Below are 27907 nucleotides of genomic sequence, written 5' to 3' on the forward strand. Positions count from 1 at the left end.
TTCAGAAGTAACATAACTTCCCTCAAGATTACTGATTTAGAGAAGATATTAAATATAACCATTTTTATCACCAGAAAAATGGTTGATCACATCAATTATCTTTTACATTTTTACATATTTGTAATGAAAACAATTTCTAACAAGCTCAAAGTCAGAAACTTATTATAGGCGATTATTTCTATAACTTCAGTGAGAACATATTTACTAAATTTTTGTTAATATCAATGATAATTTAATTTACAATAAATTTCGTGATTGAAAAAGAAAATGTGTGTGTGTGTGTGTGCATGTGTGCGTGCGTGCGTGTTAGAAATTTTCAGCAAATATGAATAGTTGACTAAATTGTTTTGACAGCTTTTATAATGCTAACTATTTAACTATGAATTGAATATGTCACTTATTTTTTCAGTATAAAAAAATGCTACATATACCAAACACAAATGTCATTAGCAATAAATGAAAAAATGCAATCTGTGGTTTAAAATTCAGTCTCACAAAATAAGAGATTTAAAAATAAATACCTTTGAAGAATGGTTAATAGCTTCCTGATGCTTTGCAACTTTTTCACTATCTGCAAAACACAATTAATTAATAGCATTAGGTACTATGCATCATTAAACACAAAACCAAACCTATATAACAGGAATAATCTGACAGATTAATTAATAGGAAAAATTTTAATGACATGGTGGATTGACTGAATATATGAAACAAAGTTGTAGGAATAAAATGAAGACAACTTACAAAATAAAACTAAACATTTTGTAATTCTAGGCTTAAGGGTTTCAGTGGATTAAAAAAAAAACTGCATGTAAAATTAAATACCTAAGATACACAGATACTATCAAGCCAACAAAGGAGACCTTTATGTACTTAAGAGGACTGCTAGAAATAGTAATTATATCTCCTTCAAATTACACACTTCTGTCCTAAAAGAAACACTAGACAATGTAGTACAGGTATATTAAAAATGAGGTCATGGGATGGAGTGCCTTTGAACATAGGTCAGCTCAATCAGAGATGATCTGAGCTAAACACACAATACAATATAAAAACTAGGGGGGAAATTGTTATATAGTTTAGTTCCTGTAATATTACTCATTATTAATAAAATAATTACTAAATTGAATCTTCTTTCTCTTTTTAATAAATGAAAAGATGGCCAGTATTTTACCAGTGTTTCAAAACTATTAATATTTTATTACTGCTTCAGCATAGGAAGGAAAGTGCCAATACTTATCGTAAGCCTTTTCAGAATTGATGCAATAAATGTTCATCTTGAACTTCTGAAAGTCAACAGCTGTAGATAAAATGCTAGCAAGGAAGGACTTCCAGACAGTTACAACAATGAGGAGGAACGTTGAATAAAGTTATGTGGAAGGTGAGAAAGGATGAAAGGAGAAACAAGTACATTGTCTCTCCTGAATAGACCAAGATAGAGATAATATGGAGTTAATTCAGAATAGACGTCATTGTTATAGCAATACAACAGTTAACAAGAAGCCAAATGGGATTTTTTGGATATTGGCTAGAATACTTGTGCTTTAGTTGTCCCAATATGTGACATCAGGGTTGAAGTATCTTCTGGCCCTGAAGAGGAAGCCTCGTCATTATGACAGTATATATTTACAGCCATCAGAGATTGTAAAATGTAACACTTCTAGCAGTTTTCAGGATCTAAGTTGTATGTTGTTCATGTATAGAGTTGTATGTTGTTCATGTATAGAGAGTAGTATTTGTGATTTTAAAGAAGAACTGGTTGCCATATCTTCTTGAAAAATATTTTTGAGGTCTTGGAAACAGTGCAAACTTGGTATGTGTAGGTTACATTTGGATGATGCTTGTGTATAAGATTAAGGAGGAGTGAAAGGTAGTATCATCTGCATATGATTATGTATGATAGATGTAATAGTAAGCAAGTTATCCATAATCAGATGGGAGATATAATCAAAACTTGAGGATACACCAAAGAGGAAAGTACATAGGTAAGGAAAAGTCTCTTATCATTTGGAACTTTCCTCTAAGACAGCTACATTGCAAGACAAGATCAGGGATGGGTGGGTGTATTTAAAAGTTACTCATGCTAGAAACTGTTCAGAACTGATGTCAAGGAATAAATTATGTTTTGACCAAGTCAAAGACTTTATTCATGTTGAAGAAAGAATATTACTGTCACCAAAGTCTTCAAGAGCAAGTTCTGCTAAACATAACTCCAAGGAAACTGTACTGGTGGTCACCGAGATGAGACAGAAGTTGAAAGTAATGGAAGTAATTGTGGTAGTGCACGTGAGATTGACAGGATAGTGTTTAGCAGAGTTAGAGAGGCTGCTTTTCTTAGGAATAGATATGTTTATATAGATTGAAATATATGCAATGAGAGAATAAGGAGTTTGATGAGGATAGTAACTAGTTCTAGAGTGTATTATTTGAGCTTAATGAAAGAAACTGTCAAGATTTGTCAGCTTATTTGGTTAAATTGTTTAGAGGTTTTTCCATGTGACAGTTGGATATGTTGGAGAGAGGAACTGGGTAGGAAAGTTTGCAAGGAGATTTGATATGCATGAACATTATAAATTTGAAAGAAAAACAGAAATTGAGTAATTAGATCAGCAGGAGTAACGCTTAACAGAAGGGCACATAAATTTTTGCAGAAAATCCTCTTACCAAAGGATCAGGACAGTTTGAGAGAAATAAGAGCTTGGAAGCCATGTGATAAACAAAAGTACTCTTTGCTTTCTTAGGTTCATTTGCACACATTGTAATGATTGCTGACTTCTTCCAGGTGTCATAGGCAATAGTCTTTATTTCTATAGCTGCAATACTGCTGTTAGTGAACTGTACTTGTGTGGAGAGTATGGAATGGCATATGTATGTATGTATGTATGTATAATATATATAATATTATTGTTCTTTCTTATGAAATATATAGACTGCTTAAGAAGTGCTCGGGTCGAACCCGACACAAATGAAAAGAATTGAGACATAAACTCAAATTAGGCAATCAACTTTTTATACATAATCATACAGTTATAAATTCGACTTAAAACACACACACATATATATATATATATATATATATATATATATATATATATATATAAATACATGTAAATAAAACCCATGTGGGATATAAATGGAAAGAAGTGTGAGAAAAAGAACTGATAAAACCTCTTTACGTACTAAAATTAAGAGCGGTTAAGAGCTTCAATTAAAAGATCCATAGAATTTAATGTTTTTTTTTTTTTAAATATATAAACGGTATATAAGGTATATAATACAATTTGAGGAAGTCCACTTTGTATGGCTGTTTCCAGAGTTCATGTCCTGGTAGAAAAATTAACAGAAATCTTACAAACCATGTGGACAATGTCCCCTTCATTAGGAAAGGCATCCCCATAAAATCACATTCTTGACAATTTTTGGTTTTATTTTTAATTACCCACCATGGGCCAACAAAAAGGGGATGATACAAAACACAGATCGATAAAAACAGATGAGATTTATTTTTTAAAATGGTCATTTTTAAAAAATTAAGAAAAATATAAAGTATGTTTTAGAAACAAAAGGACAATAAAATGAAGTGGTGGACGGGTTCATCTCCGACCCCACAACCTCTGTTCCACCACGGAGACCATTATTTACACTTACGTCTGGTCATTTATATCCAGCAATCATGCCACTTCCTTCCATCTTTTGTTATATGTCATAGACAACAGACATCTCCAGCCATATTTTCCTTTTGAGATGGAAAATAAAGAATGCTACCAAATCCCAGCTGGAGATGAAGACAACTGTCTCTACTTTTTTCATATGAGACTTCCATACTGCCTCTTTCTCCATAGCAATTATGAGAAAACAAACCTTTTCGTCTTTGTTAAAGGAAACAGCGCAGTAATCTTAATGATTGATTCGGACGACAGCTGTACTCCTCTTAGAAGGGACAGCAGCTGTTCGAAATAAACACACAATTCCGAAATTTTCAGACATTGCACAAAAGTGTGCAGGAGAGTTTCTCTGTCCAGCTCACATCTTGGACAAGTGGGTCTTGACTGACCTCCAGGCCTTGCAAGTTTATCACAAACAGGCAAGGCTTCTCTGTAACACTTACACACCAAGGACTTTAGGAAATTATCCAAGGACCCTGGCTAGAATGTTCATCAGAACAAGCCAGCTAGTTGATCATCATCAAGACCAAGGGCATCTCCTAGGGTGTCATCACATTTTGCCTCTACCAACCCTCTATAAAACGACAAAGTTGAACCCTGACCACCAGTGCCACCTGTGCGAGAGGAGAGAAGGGCTTAGCTGCATTCAGCCTGCCAAGCCTCCACTTTCGGTCTACACTTAATCCAAGATTTCAGTCCACTAAAACTAGTGAACTTGGGGGGGGGGGGGGGGGGGGGGGAAAGAAATCGCCTTGTCGAATGGAGACCACACCTGTTCACCATCCAGATAAAGCCAGAGATGCCTCAACACATGTCTGTGCATCATTAGCCATGGCATCCCTAACCCACCTTTTAGGAGATAGACCCATAGGAATGAATAATACAGGTGAACACTATAGGATGCACTGGGATACCTTGGCACTATCACTGTGTCGTGGCAGACCCAAAGTATATTTCAAGATTAAAGGATTATGAGGATGTTGAGTGCTGGGTCAAGAAAATTGACACCAACACGATACCAGAGTGGGTAAGCCATTATAAGCTTCTGAGTGACTTTAATAGACATTTTTCGACATTATGGAAATTAACGGTTTTTAAATATTGTTTAAAAAGAGAAAAAATGTTATAACTAATAGGTTAAATGAAGTCGCTTGGAGGTGGGGGGTTCGAGCAGCTTCATTTCATTTGTCATTTTTTCATCTATTTATTTTATTCGTCCTTTCCATCTGTTTTTTTTCTCCCCACATTATGTTAGCTCCTTGTGGGTAATAAAAAAATAAACCAAAAATTGTTAAGAATGTGATTTTATGCGGATGCCTTTCCTGATGAAGGGGACGTTGTCCACATGGTTTGTAAGATTTCTATTAATTTTTCAACCAGGACATGAACTCTGGAAACAGTCACAGAAAGTGGACTTCCTCGAATTGTATTAATATACCTTATATACCATTTATATATTTAAAAAAAAAAAAACACATTGAATTGTATGAATCTTTTAATCTTAACTGTTCTTAACTTTAGTATGAAAAAAATGTTTATCAGTTCTTTTTCTCACACTTCTTTCCCTATATATATATATATATATATATATATATATATATATATATGCATTTTAAGTCGAATTTATAACTGCATGATTATGTATAAAAGGTTGATTGCCTAATTTGAGTTTATATAATTCATTCATATATATATATATATATATATATATATATATATATATATATATATATATATAAGGATAGCATTATGATCCATCTAACAATCTTGGATAAATCTTGGTTCAGAGGAACTATATTTGTTACCAAGGCTAATCTGCATACAACAGGCAAACCCCAACCCTACTTCTCAAGGAGTTGAAGTACCAGATGGTTTCTGAGTAACAGTTATTGTGGAGTAGAAATGCACTGATTAAGCATGGTCAGATCTGTTGTTAGAAATAGCAGTTATATTTCAAACTACCCAATTGTTTTTTAAAGGAAGACATAGAGAATGATACAGCCACTAATAAACAGAATATGGAATACTTCTACTCAATCAGGACTGACCTGGGATTAATGACAATTTCAAAGAGTGACAGAGAAAAGGTGAGGTGAGATAGATATCAGTAATGCAGGAAGAGGAATATTCAAATAAATGATGAAAATTGATGAAGTTTAGAAAGCAAAGAAGACAAAATTTAGAATGCAAAAGCTTGAAAGAAATGAAGCCAGCATGCTCTGCTGTATGTTGCAATGTCAGCATGCATGTATGACAAATGGTAAAGGTTTTGAGAGAAAAATTGGGTATAAGAAGCATCAGTTATAGCATGCAAGAGCAGAGACTGTGCTGATATGGTCATGACCTGTGAAAGAACACTCAGGACAAAGTGTAAGAAGGACAAAGTTGTAAGAAATGGTCTTCTAATACTGAGTCTCACAGAAGAGATGACAAAAAAAAAAAACCAAGACAATTAGTAATTTGCTGTGCTTGAGAAGACCTGCCCAGTTAAGTAAAATCTATGACAAAGACATATCCCTTGTGACCATGTCCCCCCACCATTCTCACCATTGCATTATTTCTCCACCCCACCCCCCATTCTCCCTCATGTACCAACATGCACAAGTATGCTCCTGTTGAATCCCCTCAACATATCCTCCCAATAACCCCCTGCTACCTGTGTCAATTCATTACATTCCCTCAGCCAACTCACTCTTTCACAATCTTGTAAACTCACCCACCCACTCACCCTCTCTAATTCCCAAACCACTTCACTATATATACCTTCTTGTAACTTGGGTGCATTGCCCCTGCCCCCTCCCTGTCACATCTTCGCCATTTTCTCTCTCCTGAGGTAACCATGTTTCTCATCTAATGCAAAATACCATTTTGTCCTTCAATACTCCCCATACACACACACACACACACAGTTGAGAGGTCATGTCCTGCAAATTACTTAGTGACCTCACTGCTGCTGGTGCCATGTAAAAAGCACCCAGTACACACTGTAAAGTGGTTGATGTTAAGGACAGCCAGTTGTAAAAGCCATGCCAAAGCAGACAGCAGAGCTTGGTGCAGTCTTCTGACTTGCTAGTTCCTGTCAAACCATCCAACTCATGCCAGCACAGAAAACATTAAATGATGATAATGACAATAATGAGTATCTTGGAAGTATTTATTCAGTTGAGAAAGATGACCAGGATATGGATTTTACATAAGCTTGTGAAGACCTGTCAAGCCAAGTGAGGTCGTAGTTGTGGGTATCTGTGCCAGTGACTCATAAAAAGCATCGTTCGAGCGTTGGGTCTCATGGAGGCAGTGACTGGTGACTGATATACTGTGCTTGTGAAGACCTGTCAAGCCAAGTGAGATCATAGTCAGGGCTGATGCCAGTGCTGTGTCGGTGGCACGTAAAAAGCACCCACTACACTCTTGGAATGACTGGTGTTTTAGGAAGGGCATCCAGCCATAGAAATCATGCCAAATCAGATTGGAACATGGGGCAACTCCCCAGCTTACCAGTTTTCAGTCAAATCGTCCAACCCATACCAAGCGGATGTTAAATGATGATGATGATGATGATGGACATCACATTCAGAAAAGAGTTGGAATACAGAGTTATGTGTCAATTATCTCTATTTAAGGATATTTATACAAGGGGTTCAAACAGAAATAAAAATGATGAAAAGAATGTGTGATATTAATGATACACCATATGAACAATTATGAAGTCAAACTGCTGGACCAGGGACCACATGCTGAAATCTTATAACTGTCATTGTTTGTGACCCTCAACAGACACAATGTTGTTCATTTTAGCTTTTAAACTGTCTAGATAATAAGAATATTATCCAGAATTGAAACAAATTGCTTCAACAATGTGTAAATGTTCAATTTTCTAAGACCACTTCATGTTATCCAACAGAGACAAATTGATATAAAATTAAACAAATAGATGATGTTTAAATATAAAATATCCTAATAATAAACTATTTGCAAGATGATTGTTTAACCAGAAAATAAACAGAGTAGGGGGGCAAACGAGATAAGGTACAGTCAATCCACTTTGATGCAAAAATGGTAGAATTTAGAGTCCCCATAGTTTCTCATTCAGAATAAGAGACATATTTAAAACATTCATTTATTTGAAAATCTATCATTTAACAATTTTATTATTTCTTAAAACAATATGACTGAAATGCACAGACCTGTCTTACAATATGTACAAGCCTGTCTTACTACATTCAGTTGTATAATATAATAAAGGTATTCTGACAGTAAACAAGATAGATGTTCTACTACATTAACATATGAAGCAACCTAGAAATTCGATCATAGATATGGAATAGAATTAGTGTTAATATTGAGTAGCCACTGTCAATTTTGCTTCTGTGGAACTATAAACTGAGGTAGTTGACCAGATATTTCAAAGCAACCCACACATTGTTTTCAGGATGTACCAAGCCCCCATCTATTATGAGACCATGATTATACTATACTATACTATACAAAATGTAACCAGGTTGCTTACAAGAATGTATTTTTGACTGAAACCTCTTGTAAGTCAGAACAGAAATGAACAAGATGGACTGGTTGGAACACAAGTTTTGATTCCTTGTAACTGGCAGGAAGTGGCTAGTAACAAAGTACAGTTTCAAATACACAGCAGTGAAAATATATTCAATTCTGATCAGAATCAACTATATATATCTCTTAAAAACTAATACAAAACAAATATAAATCTTAAAATGGCTTCTACATTCATCAATAACTTCCTTAACTATTACTACTAGCATTCTTAAACAAGTGCTTAAATTTATACATATAGACAAACCTAACATACACAAATACCTTATTATTATGTGGTGTGCACAAGATCAAGAAGCAATATGTATATAATTTTATCTTTTAATCAGCAGAGAAAACTGCTCATGACTATTTATAAGGCCTCCAAGATAATGGGAAGAGGGAGGAGGTACCCTCAAGCCAAAATCTTAGTTCAAATGCTTCAACAAAGTGAACAATACTAAAGGAACATTCAGGGTGCCAGGTGATGGTGCTAAGCTGGCCAATGGATTAAGTCTACTCCCCAAATAGGCTATAACAGGATTAGAACTCAGAGTGTGAAGAACCAGAACAAAAACTACAAGGCATCCAGTCCAATGTTCTTACAGTTCACCAATCCACCAGCTTGATTGACATTTATTTTATCAACTTTAAAAGCATGAAAGATGAAGCTGACCTCAGCAGGATTTGAACTCAGAGTAAATATAAAGAAGGATTGCAATTATGACTGCATGTGCACACGCATGTGTGTGTGTACATGCATTGTTGAATGGCTAGAAAGTTCCTTTTGTAACTATTAGGTCCCCAGGTTCAATCCCACTGGATAACATCTTGGAAAGGTGCATTTATCATAAACATGGGTCGACTCATGCCTAATGAAGAAACTTGCGTAGATGGAAACGAAATAGAAGTTGGATGGATAGCACCTGTAATTCAAATGTCCGGTCTTGTCGCACCTGTAACACACTAATACTACCTAAGAATTACAATAAGGGTGAATGTATATTTGGAATGCTCAGCCACTTAGCAAGCTAATTCAATGAGTAAGTAATTTTGCTGATCGAACAACTGGACACTCATGCATCAAAATCAACGAGATTCCATTTTGTGTGTGGGTGTATGAGTTTGTATTTTACAAGTACATAAGTGTCTGAAGATAAAGCATTTAGGTATAATGTTGTGCAATGGTTTCCAACCGTTTAACATAAAAGAGCTCATTTGAAGAAGCAAATTTAGATTTGAAATTATCAGAAAAAGCATATGCATATGTCATAAGATGTAAAGCATGAAAATAGTGCATGTTATCTACAAAAAGAAAAGATTTAGATTTGAGGAGATATTTTAAAAACTAAAATACAAGTTCTATTTTGAAAAGAATGATGGCAATTTTAATGAGAAACTTGAGACTGAACTGTCACAACAAGCTTGATAATGTCCCCTTGCATTAGTTACAAAACGATGCAGATGCAGGTCAGTAAAACTTGATCTAACCTTCGATTTCACTTATTTCATTTTTGAAAATGCTTGTGGACAAACATTTTCAAAGACGGCAAGATGTAATATGCCTGGTCAGAAACAAACACCATGGAGTAATACAACTGACCAAAATACAAATACAACATACCATAAAGCTTGATCAATGAGGAGTAACATGCCCCATCAGTGTAGTGTTGCATGCCTGAAAAGTATGGTGCTACATACACCTGATGAATGCCATATAACATATATTAGAAGCATGGTACAACCTTTTTTTTTTTTTTGCTTATGGTTATCACAATAGATTTTCTATAGAAATTGTAGCCAGCACTGATTTGTTTTCTCACATCCAAGTATGTCTAATGTAAGAAATCAGAGATGGCTACAATTTCTGTAGAAAATCTGTACAGATAACCTTAAAAAGTGATTTAATAGCATTACTAACATGGTATAGGACACAGTATTAGCTTATAAAGTCTTCAATATACTTGGTGGTATATTATGGTTGCATAACGAAATATGGTGTCCCTATGAGTAATTAGCTTTATTTTATTCTCAGATCAGCTCTGATCAAGAAGTCCTATGATCATAGCCATTCCTGTCATGACCATCCCAACCTTTTTACAAATGTAATGTATCTAAGACTACATTATCCAATGTGATATGGGGGAGATTTGGCTGTTAGTTCTAACAGGTCAAGCTAATGTAAGAAACCCCATATTATGTAAACAGCACTGAGTAACATGTGAGACCAGAATGGTGTGATATGTGAGCAGCCTCTTGTAATATATTGTGAAAATAGTGTAATACAGAATTTTCTGTTTGATGTACTGTGTAGGTCATGTGACTGAATTAGCAGAAATGTTTTGTACACCACCAAGAAGCTCATAAAAGTCTGAGTCTCCTATTTAGTTGGCAACAAGTCAAGAAATACAATTAAAATCTTGAAGACTTTGTCACTAATAGTCAAACATCTTATTTTCTTTGTTTCACTTTTTATATTTTGTTTTAATGGTAAACACACAATTATCCTAATTATCTCTTAATTAATTAAGAGTGGTAGTGAAACAATTAACATTATCCAGATCAGCTAAAAGCAAAACTATTTTTGGTGAGATACAAATATACAAAAAGTAATTTGAAGATATACTTGTCCAATAATGAAATAATAGAAGTTCTTCTATGATAATGGTAAATATTGCATGTCTGAGAATAAATGGAATTCTCTCTCTCTCACTCACTCACTCACTCACTCACTCACACACTCACACACTCACACACACACACACACACACACACACATACATACACACACATACACACACACACACACACACACACACACACACACAAACTAATGAAAAATTATATGCTAAAAGTTCTATAAATATCAATTAGTTTTTATCCACCAAGGTAGAAAGTAATATTTATTTGCAAATTTTAAAAACTTGGCTACTTAGCTCAATAAAAACACCCCTGAAACTTTTGATTGCATGAGCACACATGCAGAGAGTGTATGGATGCTTGTTTATGAGTGGAGGAGGGGGTATTGTAGGCTAATTCTACATATGTTGCCTGACAAGCAAACACAAGTGACTAAATCTTCAAGTTGCACCTAACGTATTTGGCTATTTGCCAAACTTCCACTATTTTCATTTACCCAACGTTGTCTCTTTTCTCTAACTTCTCACTAAAACAAGATAGTTTTCTATTCTACAATTAAACAATTATTCAAGAGAAATATGACTCACCAAAGTCTTATTCCAGCTGATGCCTTAATTAATACAGAATGATGGTTGTGTCATTATAGCACTGAACCTTTCAGGCAATGGTTACAAGTTTCAATTTAAACACTAATGTGGAGCAGCGCTCACAAAGAATAAATATTATATTAGCCCTTGCAAAATTAGTAGAAATTACACAATCCCCTCATTGTAGTTTGAAAATAAAACAAATTAATGGCTTCCCACATTGTTTCAGGTTAAGTCCTACCGCATGGCATCTTGGGTATATATCTTCTACTATAACTCTAAGCTGCCCAAAGCCTTGTAAGTGATTTTGAAAAAGAGAAACTTAAAGGCTTCAGAACCTATTGTCAAACAAAGGTGGTTTGAACAGAAAGTCATGTTGTGTGTTTGGTGGAATTTTGAGAGAGTGTAGCACTTTGAGCTTGTCCCAGACAATCATGCTGTGAACACTAACCTTTAGACTCAACAACTGCAGCAATTACATGAGGCTTTGAAAGCGCACTACCCAGTATTGGTCAATCAAAGACGCACACTGATTGTATGACAATGCCCCAGCACACACTGCCAACGAGACCAAGCACAAACTTGATGGTCTGAAAGCATTGCCAACCCAGCTTACAGTCCAAACCTTATGCCATCAGATTAGCACCTTTTCAGAACCATGACTCATTTCCTGCATGGACAGAGGTTCAACAATGTAGATATGATTGAAGGAGTTTTTTTTACCTCTAAACCAGCCAAATGGTATGAGCATGGAATTGAGCTTCTGGCACAACAATGGCAACAGACAATAGAATATGATGGCATATTTTTTGATGAATTAATGTTTTTCCATAATAATTTTTTCGACTATTAATTAAAACTTGAAATACAGAAAAATTTTTGACTCAACCTGGTATTTCTGTAGTTTGCACATTAAATGGCAAAGAGCTTGCCAACTCAGACGTAATGGACACTTTGGAGTGAAAAGAAAGTAAAAGAAGGTAGAGAGAAAACAACACGAGAGAGAGAGAGAAATAAAGTCATGTAACTGTCACAGACAATAACCTTACTTCTTGAGAAACACATCATCTGTACATGAAGTACAAAATACTGAATTGTTAAAGCTTCAAAAACTAGAATGAAAAACAATGAGCTGATATATCTCAAGAATCTTTAAAATGTACTATTAATTAGTTCATATACTCAAATAATATATACTTAATTGACCTTACGAGTCATAAGCCCAAATCTTGAAAATGAAAACTCTGAAAGCATGGTCATGCATAAAGTATTTTTACAAACTGATCTGTTACCTTAGTTTTGTCTTCTATAACAATTGTCCATGCAGCTTTAGCTAATTAATATCTCAGTTATCATTAGTAATGGTTCATTAATCCAAAGAAAATAAGTTTAAGGTGGAAGACTTAACTAGAAAATACTTATGTACAACACCAGCAATAACCTATATCAGTATGAAAAAGCAATAATCTACAACCAAACCATAAACAATAATACTAAAGTCCACTAATAGGTATAAAGTAGATATTCTCCTGTACTCTTTGTCAGTATCCTTTAATAATATTTGAACAAAAGCTTTGTATTTGTCAGAAGTGAAAAAATATTCCTTCACTTCTAAAATCTCAAAGGTTATTGAAACATTTGAAAGCAAATACTCCTTAATCATCTTGAGTCTTATTCACCTTCAATCCCCCAATAACCAAAACAGCCAGATAAACTGGAAACCTACTTTGTTACACCTCACACCTGGAGTTTCTCACCCACAATAACAGTTATGTTATAGCCTTGACATCAGTAAAGTGTTAAATTGTGTCTGAAACAAGAATCTCCTTACTATGTTATCAACCTATGGACTCCCATTTGTCTCATCTCTTGGAGTGGAAGTTTCTTATTTGATCATTCAATCACAATGTATCAAAAGAACTCTCTTCAATCCACATTCTAGTAACCTTGGCACACCTTAGAGTTCAGCTGTCTCTACTTCGTTGCTATTACCCCTAACCACAAACTAACTCCTAAGCAGACAATACCACAATCAAATCTTTCATACACATGCATCATCAACACAACCTAGACACACCATATCTACACTGGTATCCAGTAACACAACTGTCCAACATATTTTCTTGTACTTCAAATTTTCTTCCCAACTGCCAACTCTACCATTGTTTACATCTAAGTTGAAAATAATGGTGGCCAATACCAAAATATTTTGTATCTGCCTTTGTCTATTTTAGTGAAAATGGCAAAGAGTAACTAAGTTGGAAAAACTGTGAAAAGAAAGCATGTAACTAACAAAGCAACAGGAAAATGAAAAAAAATACAGTGAATGGGAATTGGAACACTATCATAAATCCTTCAACAGTTTATAACATTAAGTTTAACAAAGATACTGGTACTGTGGAGAACTGCAGGCTTTCATTTAGGTGTTTAGAAACTTTAAATATAGTAATCACTCGCCATATTGTGGTTCACCTATCGCGCCCTCAGTACATCACAGATATTTTGGCTAATATATGTAAATTTATATTGCGGACTCCTCAGTATATTGTGGGTTTCTGCAGCCAATAAGTATTTACATTTTTTTAAGATTTTAATTATTTTTGTGGTAAAATAAGCATTTTCACACCTTAAATTAATAAATAAAAATACAGTACTGCACAGTATAACACATTAATTAAAATATATTAAAAGAAAATATGTAGTGTACCATAGAGGAGTAAACAAAGACTGCACATACTGCATGGAAAATGGAACTTGGGAGGTGAGTGTGTGGTGGTGTTTTGCATTTATAATAAAATAAATATATACAAATTATGAAAATAATTTTAAAAAATATAAAGTATGGTACTGTTTCTACTTCGCAGATTTTCACCTGTTGCGGTGGGGTTCTGGAACATAACACCCGCAACAGTCAAGGGATTATTGTATAACACAGTATAAGTAAACTTAGTTTGTCTAGCAAAAAGAATTCAAAAGATACTGAGGTTGCTGAAAAATATACAGTATGTAACATATTTGACAACGTGGTTCTGTATTTATAACTATGCATTTTATAGAACGCACATTTTTAATTTTTTAAGACAGAGTTTCCAATATGATAGAGGAGTAAGACTACTGACGATAAGATCTTGAGTACAACCCTTGTGTTATACACCTGCAGCAGATTTGCAAGCTTGACTAACAATAGGTGCCATGCTTTCTATAGATTGTTAGCATTCAGCTATAAAAACAATTATGTGAGCATGAAAAAAAATTATTGTAGAAACACCAAAGGAAAAAGAAACACAACTCTAAAGAACTGGCACAGTTAAAACATAATGCATACATTCAATTGAACAGTTTCTAGTCAAGAATTTTATGGAAAGAATTAATGTTATATTCCTATGAGCCACCGTAAATCAAAATTGGTACTTAGCTCGTTTCTGAAGCTTAGCATCTAGTGCTTATGCACAAGAGGTGAAAAGAGGTGCATATAATAAAATGTACCTGTCAAACAAAAATTAAATGATACAGATCTGACTTTGCAACAAATCTATTGGGTATCCAAGTAACTTATCCATTTGGTAATTTCCCTCATATTACTTACATGCTCAAATTTTTACTACTCTACCACATCACTACTAGTTCTTTTAACCGTACCTTAACTCCACATTATAAATTTGAAAACACACATATTGTGTTAGTGTGCTGATACATCAAATCATCATTGGGGAACGTGAACTTATGTTATATGTACTGGCAGTGCATCACATTAGCCTGTTGATCATTTTTTCACCTACAAGATAATAAAGTGAAGGGGGAATGAACACATTTTCCTTAAAGAGATAATAGTGATTAAAGTGATTATGTGTATCCTACCCAAATACTACAGACATAGAAAAAGAGATGCAACAGCTGATTATGATGGAAAACAAATCGAATTTCTGTATACTTCCAAATTACTCATAAAATTATTAATAATCTTGTCTCTTTTAAAGAGATAAATATTCCCACTAACTTTTTAGTGTTGTCTAAGACTTGTTTGGCTTGTTCATAAATTTGGTGGTTATTTAGCACTAGAACTATTCTGATCAAGCTGTGACATCCTGTATTGTATTTATCTCAAACATAGTATGCATGTATGTATATATATATATTACATACATACATACTCTATTTTTAAGATAAGGTGGGATTTAGGGTAGGTAGCAACTACCTAGAGGTTATCTAACTGGTTCACTATAGATCATATTCATATCATCATACTTTGAAATAATAGCCTTTTCCACTTGATGCCTTCTCCTACAACTACCCACTCAACTATAAAGTTTTTTTGTTCAGTCAAAGAACAGGAATAAGTAAAACAGCCCTGTTCAAATGCACAAAACAATGACAACGTAAAGAAATAAAAAAACAATGACAACAATAAGATATGAACTCGTAACTCCTTGCCAGCATCTTAGCTATATTTTGTCTGATATTTTCCCCAATTCCAGTGGTTGTATGTTGTTAATAACAGAAAAATAGAAATATACTTTTTGAACACTAGAAACTACAGCAAATGAATTAAATGAGCCAACAAGGAAGTTTCTATGCAGCCACTCAAAATGCAAGAAATAGCAAACAAATCTATCTCAGTTCACATTATAATGGCTGGAAAAAAAAAGAAAAAAATCAGATAATTTAATCCTCAATGCCTCTAAAAAGATGGGATGATCACATTTGAAATGCCTTTTGTTACAAGAGATCAGAACTAACCTAAAGCTAAACAACAGGTAGATCAAAATCTTGCAAAAACAGTGGAGAAACAGATGTAAAGAAAACAAAGATAAAAAGGGAGATAAAAACAATAGGCATCATTCATAAAACTATTCTCACCTTCTTGAAATGACACTTCATCAAACAATGTTACTTACCAGATTTCATCCAATCAGCTTGAGGCAAAGACGCTTGCTTCTCACAACTACACAAAAGGCACTTATCCTTATCCATATAAGAATTTAGTCCCCTGTTACTTAGCAGCACCGGTAATGTCCGATTTTCCTTCTGGATTTCCTAAAAGCAAAACATAAATAAGTAATTTCAAATGAGTAAGAGAGTATGAATGAGAGGACGTGTGAGTGCATGAGTACACAGATCATGTCAGAGAGAGAGAGAGAGTGTGTGAGACAGAGAGTGTGAGAGAGAGTGTGAGAGAGAGTGTGAGAGAGTGTGTGAGAGAGTGGGAGAGAGAGAGAGTGTGAGAGAGAGAGTGTGTGAGAGTGTGAGAGAGAGTGTGAGAGAGAGTGTGAGAGAGAGAATATGTGTGTGAGTACATGCAAAAGGGAAAGTACATGAGAGAGTACATCTAAGAGAGCAAGTACAGGTGATAGAAAAAAAAAGAGAGAAAGAAAGAGAGAAGGAGAGAGAGGGTGCATGTGTGAAAATAAGCAAAAAAGAGTGATTGTAGGTATGTGTTAGAAACTAGCAGAGAAATGTGCAAAATTCTTCTAAAATTTTAGAACCTTGTGTAAGAACTCATTCACCTGAACCAACATTTGATTGAGGCTCTAAAATCATAAGAAATTTAACACGCATAAAGATTTTCATGCTATGCAAATTATATTACAATAATATAAAGCATTATACTAATACCTACAAAGTACTAGATTCTAATATCATTTAGAGAGTAATAATTTCTGTCTTAGACATAAGACCAGAATTTTGAGAAGAAAGAGGCACAGTCAATTAGATGGACCAAGTACTTTAATAGCATTTTATTTTATCAACCATGGAAGAATGAAAGGTAAAGTTGACTTCAACAGAATTTGAACTCAAAATGTAAGGAGCAGGAATAAATGCTGCAAAGTATTTTATCTGGTGCTCTAACAAGTCTGTCAGCCCTCTGTCATTATGTAAATTATTAATAATGATTCAATACAGGCATGAGAGGCCATAAATTTTGGTGGTGTGTACAGTTGATTATATCAACTGAAGTACTTCACTATCATCCCTAGAATGATGAAAGCAATGTCATCTTATTTGGCTCATCTGGAGTTCACTTTCTGGAATTATTTATTATAATACAAAATACATGTCTCCACAAGTAATATTTTAATCATCCTAATTTGAGAATAATTCAAAGCATTATTTCTTACAAATAAACATTCATATGTAGACACATGTATGCCAAAATACACAATTTCTGGAACAGAAAATAGATCTGTGTGTCCAGTAATAGATTAAAGCAACACAAATTAATCCTTATCAACTAATTCTTTTTATGAATAGACAGCATATGGCCAATTATACAGATTTCTTTCAAATACGCAATGAAGCACAACTTATGTGGGTTTGAAGTATGTAGCTGTATGAATTTATCCTCATATATTAATGGTATATCCACTTCAATAAAGTATGAAATTCAATTCTTTAAGGCCAATTCATTCAGCTACTTCACTGCAGGCCTCAGAAAATAAAAGAAAAAAAACACATATACAAGAAGTAATTAACAGATAAACTTGGGAGATGCACTTTAACAACACACTCATGGTTCATTTCAGAATAGCAAGCTAAGTGCTACACAACAAAAACAAATATTTGAAATACTGAAACCTGGCTACTGCTAAGCATTTGTGAAAATAAACAAACACCATATTCGATGACTTTAACCCTATAGCATTTAAACTGGCCATATCAAGCCCAAATATTTCATCTGTTTTATGCTCAAACCATCTAGATCTGGCCTCTCACATCTAACCTACAATGTCATTCTAATGATAAAGAAGCACAGAATCTAGACAATGAGATCATTTGTGATTAATTTAAAATGATGTGGATAAGTTTTATATTTGACAGAATAATCTGGATACTAAAGGGTTAAGATAAGTGAATTAACAATACATGAATTCATTTTGAGAAATGTTAAGACCTTATTCTTTGCCTAACATTTATGGCCTTCCTCACTCTGATGTGCTCAGTTCTTTAACATTACACTATTTCACTTGAAAGAAAAAAAAGGGGGAAGTTTTATCAAAACTTTACTTATTACAGGTGAGTGTGTGCATGTGCACACACACACACAGGATGTTCGGGCTAAATTTGACATTTTATGCTACCTTTTTTCAAGAACAGTCAATGGCATTGAAGAGCATAAAGATTAAATTTGCAGTTGAGAAAAACTTAGCTGACATGGAAAACTGGAAGTTATCTGAATATCAGAAAAGAGTTACCTGTATCATGATGATTCATACCAGGTATTAAAATGCCAACAACATGACTTCTGCTCAATGTTCTGTGAGCATTGTAAAAGTTGTAAGACATGATATGGATAGCTGTAATAGAGACTACAATACTGTGGCCCACAGGAAGGGACACAGCAGGCTTTCTGATTGCATCTGCACAGCAGAAATCATGCCCACATCTTTGAACAATGCCTTGGGCCCAATTCGGACAGCTATGTGAAGCTGCTGGAGACTGTGGTCAACCCTAGCTGATGAGTTACTAGTAGAAGGCTATATATGTGGCAGGAGGTCTCAGAAGGGTCAAAAGTAGTTGTCAAAGAATCTCTATAACTTCACCAATTTCTGACCTTCTAATTACCCTAATTGTAATCGCATGGATTGCTATGTGTGGAGCATGATTAAGAAAGATACCAACTATTCTGCCTGCAACACCAAGGCCAAGCTGGTGAACAATATCGAGGAGGTGTTTGAAGATATTATCAAGGACACAGTGAGGAACAGATGTACCAGGTTCCAGAGCCATCTTGAGGCTGTGGTGGAAGCTAAGGGCTCCTACTTTGGGTAAACTGTTATCTCCCAGTCACAATCTGTTTGATATTATTTTTTTTAAATGGGATGTGTTTCCTTTTCCTTTTATACAAACTGTCAAATTTAGCATGAATACCCCTGTATATACATATACACAAGAAAAATTTGAAATACGCTCATTATATTTATTGCAAAAATGTCCCAATGTCATTCAGTTTGTCCTCCTTTTCCCTTTGTTTTTTTGAAAAATAATGTGTGTCTACCATTATCCTATGGAACATTTGAATTGGAATAAATGAAAGTAAATAATCAACAGACTGAATTCAGCTTCTGAAATATATATATATATATATATTTTTTTTTTTTCAACTGACTGCTACTTTGTTTACATATTGTCAAGCCTTATCATTTATTTTCCTCCAGACTAGTACTACTGATTATGCATTGTTACCTTAGAAAATACTGATAACTCTGGAAAGCAGTTTTGTAAGAGAGTCATAGTTCATTAGTCAAAGCACTGCAGTACCACTTGCCAATAAGACAAACACTGACAAGATGTTAGTTGGTTTTGGGAGACATGTTGGTAGAAAAAAGAAGTACACCTTATAAGCTATCAAATATAAATTATTTTCAACTAGCAGAAATCACACTTTGGATTAAATAAGATGCAAAAGGAATAAGAGTATCAAAAACAAAATATTTAAATAAATTAGAAGTCGATATCAAAACCAGACGTGTGACTGTTCCATTATATAATAGCATTTCAATACATGTAACAAGATGTAAATAAACATTATAAATTCAATTTAACTGAATGTGTAATTTAACAAAGGATCCCCCAAACTGCTGCTAAACCTGCTAGAAATAGTAAACAAATCTTTAAACAGTACCTTATTGTCTTAATAAATGGAAGGTCACGAAAGGTCTATTAAGGACGATGTGTGATTAAAAAAGACTATATTTTAAATTTGCATGAATTGGATTTTTCTTTCTTTTTTTTTTTTTTTTTTACTATACTAAGTGATTCTACAATCAATTTGTTTGGAGTGTGCATTTTTGTACCTAAATACCTTACCTAATTCTAATAGCTTATGAAAAACTACATCTAATACCATAATTTACATGAAATATCTTGTGTCATATCAAGTGAAATAAAATCATCCTACTTCAAAAAAAAAAAAAACTCTTCTGTAAGACCATTAAACACATAAAAATGTTCTTTGAAATGGAACCACATCAGTGACCAAGTCGCAATACTTTTGACACCAAATAACCAGTGTTTAAGTGAAGTTAATAGCTAAAGAAATTATTTATAAAAATATAATTGATTTGGACTTGTACAAGTTCTGACTATGCAGGGGTACCACTATATCTTAACATTTCTAATGACAAATTTCTAAAGATGAATAATAGATTTATTTTGATTGTTCTGTTATAAACAGAGATATTCAAAATAGGTAATCAGTTTTTTTTTTGGTTGTTTGTTTGTTTTTTTTTTCTGTTTGACACATGACAGCTCTGGCAATGCTGCCATGTCAGACAGGGTTTGCAGTACATTGTACCACAAATGCTACTCTCAAACCTGTGTCACTTCATCATTGAAACCAAAAGATCCTTAGACATGGACCACACTACTATTTTCTCATGTTTTCCTTTCCCACAGCTACCTCCTACATTCAACACAAGGTTCATATTCATCAACAGTAGTGATCTACTTGTTAATTGGCCAGCAGCTTTCTCAGCTCACTTCCATTCTATCCTTTATGTAAGTCGATGTTATGCAATTCAGCAGCTCATACTTAACCAGTAACTGCCCTTCTGCCTCTGCCAATCTTCCACACTAAATATGTCTCACACTGCCATACAACATTACACTTCTTGTACATGCTTCATGTAGTTTGCCAAACTCACAAAGAGAGAAAAGCTTTATTGCCAGCAAAATTAACACTTAAAACTGCTTCTATCCCATTCTTACTCTAACTACTATGCTTGCACTTACAACCACTTCCAGAACTAATTATACTACATAGATTGCAGAAGCTGTCTACTACATCTAGTGAACCATTTGAGCAATCTATAGTTTTCATTTCAAGGTTACTTCTGCTTGCCAACTACTTCAGTGCATCTGGCATTTCTAATACCCTGGTCCTCTGTCAATACCCCTGTGCCCATTGCTAGCTTAGAATACTGATTATTAAATCTATAACAAATTCCCTTCAATATTTCAATATATTTAGCAAATTTACTTCCCAGATGTTACTGAATTATTGTGCCATTTGTTAATAACTAGTACACATGGCTTTGTTACATTAACTTTTAAGCTTTCCAGCTCCACACTACTCTTCCAAGTTTAAATTGCATTTTCTTTTCTGTAGCTCTTTGACAGAGTCTGCAATGAGAATCAGATCATTAGCATATAAATGTTCCCAAGATCTTGTTCAGAACTTAAGCATGATTGAAGAAAAACTGGTGGGAGGGGGCTACAGACAAAATGATTAACTTTTATATCCCTAACTACTACACTATTTCACTGCTCCAGTAGTGTGCAACAAATTGAAACAGCAGGTTACATTCTAATTAGATGTCAGCATAAGAAGACCCTCTTTGTTCATCAATTTGAATTCAACAACCAACTAATCTATGCAATGTGAATCATATTTTTCACAAGGCAGAGTATTTGGGCTTCACAACCATTTCTTTCTCTCTCCTCCTGGTCAAACTGAAAGTCAGTTTGGTTTTCCTTTCTACCAAAATAGTTGATTACTAACTGGTTGGCTAATATCAGTGCAACAATGGTAATATCATGTATATCACATAACTACGGGAGTCTTTGTTTCTTTATCAATAACTTGCATGCTTCTGTATTCAACATAATATTACTCATCAATATAACTATTAACCCTTTTGTTACCAGGTTTCTGTTGAAATACACTGCTTTTGTTTCAATTAATTTTGAAAATAATGAAGAATTTAGTAAAATAACTATTGTTATTAAGCTGGTGTTTGGAACATATTAAAGAGAACGGTTATAATGTAGATCATTTTAACTTTAAAACGGAATTTGTATCATAAAACGAGAAGTGGCCTCAAGTGATTGTATAAAAAGGTTTAACTCTCCAGCTAATGATAACAATATTATTAACATCTACTTTTAATGTGTTCTGCATTATATTTCATACAACTGATCCTTTCTTTCATCCAATAATCCCATCTGCAGAGCCTAAGTAGCTAAATATCCAGTATATTGTCTATGTGGCAGTATCAAATAGCTCCCAGACAAGTTCTGCAGCACACCAACTGATAGCAGCACATGGTTGATATGCAGTGAGAGCTAGCATTGACCTTCATGACACAGTGTGCCAAGTGACATCGTTGTGTGTACTTCACAAGTTGCAAAATTTGTGCTTTTCTGATCATGTGTATGCTGTAATCTACGATTTGTCATGGACAGGAACAAAAAGCCAACGTGAAATTTTGCATTAAACTTGAGAAGTCTGCTACAGAGACATTGAGCATGCTTCGGCAAGTTTATGGTAATGAGGCAACGGGTCACATGCAATGTATCAAGTGGCACGGGCACTTTAAAAGTGGAAGAATGTCCATGGAAGACAATGAGTAATTTGGAAGACCTGCCATAAGCGTCACCCCCGGAAGTTTGGTATTGTGCATCAAGAATTCATGCCCCCAGAGCCAGGCTGTCAATCAAGAGTTCTACTGCAACATTTTGAAGTGTTTGAGGGAGAACATTTGGTAAAAGTGACCAGATCTGTGTAGTGTGAAGAATTGGATTCTTAATACAACAATGCATCCTGTCACCAATCTCTCCCACTTCTGCACCTGCCTTATTCACCAGATTTAACACGAGCAGACTTCCATCTCTTCCCCAAGATGAAATGCAGCTCAAAGGTCACCATATTAACACTGCTGTCAAGATCCAGAGCAAATTGCAGAAGGTCCTCAACCTGTTTACAGAAAACAACTTCCAGGCTGGATTCCAAAAGTAGCAGGAAAGCTGGGATTGGTGTATTGCTGCACAAGGTGACTATTTCAAAGATGATGTTGAAACTTAGATAAATAAGTTATTTTTTTATTAAACATAACTGGTCCTGAAATCTTTTGATACCACCTCATATTATGAAGTTTATTATCCTATGTTTACATCTACCTACACTACCAACACACTTAAACTTTGCTTGGGATGATCCCATTTAAATCAATTATCACTTTTTTCTGACAAGACACACCAAACCATCTCTTGCACTAACATTTCAACATCATCAAACCCACCTTTCATTGAGTCAGAAATTGACAGTAGCAGACATCATGAAACTCAAAACCTAAAAGGAAGTGAGGCTGTAGGATTACTTGACAGTAGTTTCGTGTTGCTTATGCTTTACACCATCCTTACCATGTTCAGCTCTAGCGTAACATGTTCTGTAAATGCATTTTATGAGAAAAGAGATAATCAGGTTGCATGATGACAGCTGAGTAGTACCCACATCTGACACCAAACACTAATGCAATTGGTGTCACTGTATAGTTGTTTAGCCTTGGCTGAACAGATTAATGATTCTGTCAGTCATAACTATTTCATCACTTTCAGACATAGTGGAATTACATCAACTAAAGTATCCTTTCTAAGTAAGAAGGGAGATCTGGCTGTTATTTCTAGCAGCTAACACAACTACATAGTTGGCTCAAATGTACTATACAATTAGACAGTATATTTGGTTTAGTAAGGAATGGGTGACTTAATATCTTTATCATCATCAAATACTAACAGAGAGAATGAATGAATTTACTAAGGCACTGGCATTAGAAAGGCCATCTTACAATGTAAAGGAATCTCTCAATATATAAACATGAACAAACATGCATACATACATACATATATATGATGGATTTTGCATAGATTTCAATGAACAAATTTTTCAGATCAGTTAAAGGAATTTTGAGTTATAGTATAAGTGGCTGAGTATTCCAGACATTGGGATTGGATTGAAGTGCCCATGTTCAGTCAATTGCAGGATGAGGGCCTCAGCATCTTCTCTCTTCCAACCACATTCTGATGTGAAAGCTATGAATTTAAGCTTGAGATTATACTGGTTCAATGGGCTTACTCTGTCATGCTGACTCAACATGGCTTGGCAGAGGGGTGCAATTTTTATACTTATAGCCAGGAGTAGTTAAGTCGATTACATTGACCCCAGTGCCCAACTAGTACTTATTTTATCGACTCCGAAAGAATGAAAGACTAAGTCAACCTTAGTGGAATTTGAGCTTAGAACGTAAAAGCACTGCTAAGTATTTTCCCAGCAGACTAACAATTCTGCAGTCCACAACCTTATTCTAAACATATGTACTCTTGAAATAATCATTAAGTCCACTGAATAAACTTTCCACACAGTTTCCATCTACCTAATTTTACTCATAAAGCTCGAGTCAATATCTGGCTACGACAGAAGACATCTGCCCTTTCTCCCTCATGACTGCAAAATATCATCACTATTCTGCCATACCTGCAAAATGTTTGTGCATGAATATGTAACACACACACACACACACAGAGTCATAAAGTGGATAAGTCTGACGCTTCAGAGCTCTTTATTCTCTGGTGATGAACATTGCTTGAAACACCAGATCTAGCCTTCTTTACAACAAACTAACTTATACCATCTTATAAGCTTATTGTATGTACTACTTGATGATACAGATTATCACGAGTTTCTTCAATTTCTATCGTTTCATTTTCATTATATTTGTAATATTACATAATATAAATCATGATTTAGTATATTAATAATATAATAAATGATATAATTACTACATTGTTTATATCGCTACATATTAAACGAAGTTAAATTTGAATGTTTGAGTTCACAGGAAAAAATCAAAATGTACAAGGAAAGATATTGCATCCTCATTGTACAAGACGACAAAGTAAAACCAAAAAAAACCCATGAAGATTGTTTTACAAACCTATTTAAATGAATGCAACAAACCATTATATACTAAAACTCTAAGCAAACTGAATATGTGACCTAGATTCATTTCCTAGTTTACTTCTAACTGCTACTCTTAACTTTATTCACATCACTGAAACTTTCAACAAACCTGAAAGTCAACAGTGCTAATCATTCACAGAAAAAAATACTTCTGACTGCAAAATCAAGCAATTGATATTCATTGCAGTTCACTGTAAATTCATAGGTGGTAAATTCAATGTGAGTAATTACATCACCATTAATAATCATAATTTAAGTGTAAAGTAAATTACACCAAGAGCCAATAATTTATTAGTAAAGTTATCATATCAAATACATTATGGTAAATTTGGCATGTTTTCCATCTGTAAAGTAAATGCATCACTAAATATTATTTAAAAATTTTTATTTGCAGAGTAAATGTGTCATCATCATCATTTAACGTCAGCTTTCCATGCTAGCATGGGTTGGACAATTTGACTGAGGACTGGTGAACCAGATGGCTACACTAGGCTCCAATCTGATTTGGCAGAGTTTCTACAGCTGGATGCGCTTCCTAATGCCAACCACTCCGAGAGTGTAGTGGGTGCTTTTACATGCCACCGGCACGAAGGCCAGTCAGGCAGTACTGGCAACGGCTACACTCAAAATGGTGTATTTTACGTGCCACCTGCGCAGGAGCCAGTCCAGTGGCACTGGCAACTATCTCACTCGAATGTCTTTATCTTGCAATGAAATGACCAAGGGATGCATTTACTATGATACAATTACTATTTGGCATATTTGGTTAAATAATCAGGTAAGTAGTTTGTGATATCTGAGCCAAATAATCTTTCTACAAAAGGTGTGTCAAGTTTTACACAAAAATTTTTTCCAAGAATTATGACTCAACAACAGCAAAATTAAGGTCAATTCAAAAGTACAAACTCTATCAATATAGTCACACAACACATCCAGCTACATTCTTTACTTGCATTGCTAATCATATAGTAAAAATTAAAGATTATTTTCCTCACTGACAATTTCATTTTATTATTTGAAATATTAACATTAAACTGCTTGCATTAAAATTGTTTTCTAGCAGTGTAAGGGAGGAAAGGATAAAAAATAAATGCAAGACACCAGTAAATAGTTACTGTTACTCATCAGTTTATTTCTGCTGGGTGAAATTGTAATACCAAAGTCTATGGATTAGGTCAGATAGAAAGGTTCTATTCTCAAATATTCTAGACCTTTATTTGAAAAATACATCAATTCAAGAACTACAGCCTAATTTTGAAGCCAGGAAAAAATGTCAACACTGAAGGTTCAGAATATATGGTAAAATGTTCCTACATATTTCCACATTCATGCATAGTATAAAAGAATTATGTTTGTGACAGAGATATATAAGCTATGCCCCAAAAGCTAGGCTGTTTATTTTGAGTGGTTTGAAGGAGGTTACCAATAAGTCCATGGGAGTGGTGATAATACAATGGTAATAATTTATACTAACCAGCAACATTTTTGACAAATTCTATCAATCTCAGCCTTTCCACTAAGATAAACTATAGAATGCATATGTTAGAAGTGTCTTCAGAGCAAAAAAAATCAACTAAGGATATAAACTGAACCTGAGCAACATACCAGCTGAACAAACTGAAAATTCATGAAATAAATAATTTTAATAGTCTGGATATATAAGAAAGGATGCCGGACTAACTTATGGTGCATGAACTACTTTTGGATGATCAGAAATGACTCATTGCACCCTCATCCATAACTGTTCAATACACAATTAATGACCTAGGTCAATGTTCCACAACCATTTTTCACTTGCAGTATATTTATATTCTTTTCAAAATTTAGCAGTACACCTGAACTAAAGATATAACTAAAAATACAGGGAAACGAATTATATTCAGGTTACACAGTGGCACACCTAGCATCATCTCGTGGCACGCTAGTGTGCTGTGGCATACCAGTTGCGGAGCACTGATCTAGTTGACCAGCCAGTACCGATCCACTGTAGCTTTTCACCTATCAGTTTATAATTGACTCCCTACACTATAGTTTTGTCTTTCGATCATTTTTGAAGAAAATCCAAAACTGCAAAAGTTAAGTCTTACATTTGACAAAGTGAAATCATGGATAGAAAATCTACAAGTAGATTTCAGTAGACTAATCGATATTTATACTGACAGAGTGCCATCAATATCAGTAAAGCCATTGAGACCACAACTTAGCTTGAAAACTTACTTTTTAGAACATTCCTTACTAAAATATGACCTGCATTATACACCAAGAGATGATGTATGAAAAAGCTAAACCTGCAGCATGTTCTGTTTATGATTGTGAAATGTGTGGCAAAATTTAGAACATGAGCACTAATGAGAACTGAGAGAATATTTCACAATACTCAGAATTCTGCTTAATGTATTTGCTCTAATTTCTATTATTACTAAAATGTGACATTTTTATAACTTCCTTATTGTTTCAAAAGCTTACTCAGACTGATTAATTTGGGGGTTTTTTGGAGGGGGGACAGTTCTGAGATGGGGGAGAACAGTAATTTATGATTGTTTATAAGTCACAGACTAAATTTTGAAGACAATACTAATGATATATGTTGAAAGGGACTTTGACCTGCTATTGAAAATTATTAGAGTAGAAAAATTTAACAAGTGCACTGGAAATCTTAAATCAAAATACATTTGAATTACTCATAACAGTGATTGTTAATTCTTTGCTAAACTATATATATATTACTAAACTAT

The 27907-nt window shown here is 34.3% G+C and overlaps 1 protein-coding gene across 4 annotated transcripts in view; it reads right to left on the minus strand.

Moving 5' to 3' along the window:
* The window catches only part of LOC106884310 (protein FAM193A), a 78434-nt gene that overhangs the window by 26049 nt on the left and 24478 nt on the right, over positions 1 to 27907 (minus strand). For all 4 annotated transcript variants that reach the window (XM_089347500.1, XM_052978607.2, XM_052978608.2 and 1 more), the window contains exons 2-3: positions 16333 to 16471; positions 522 to 571 (exon numbers count right to left, since the gene is read on the minus strand). In XM_089347500.1, the coding sequence (XP_089203626.1) occupies positions 522 to 571; positions 16333 to 16471 (189 nt within the window). The remainder of the gene's footprint in view (positions 1 to 521; positions 572 to 16332; positions 16472 to 27907) is intronic.

This window comes from Octopus bimaculoides, chromosome 2 (assembly GCF_046866305.1).
Source record: "Octopus bimaculoides isolate indiv1 chromosome 2, ASM4686630v1, whole genome shotgun sequence".
Taxonomy (NCBI): domain Eukaryota; kingdom Metazoa; phylum Mollusca; class Cephalopoda; order Octopoda; family Octopodidae; genus Octopus; species Octopus bimaculoides.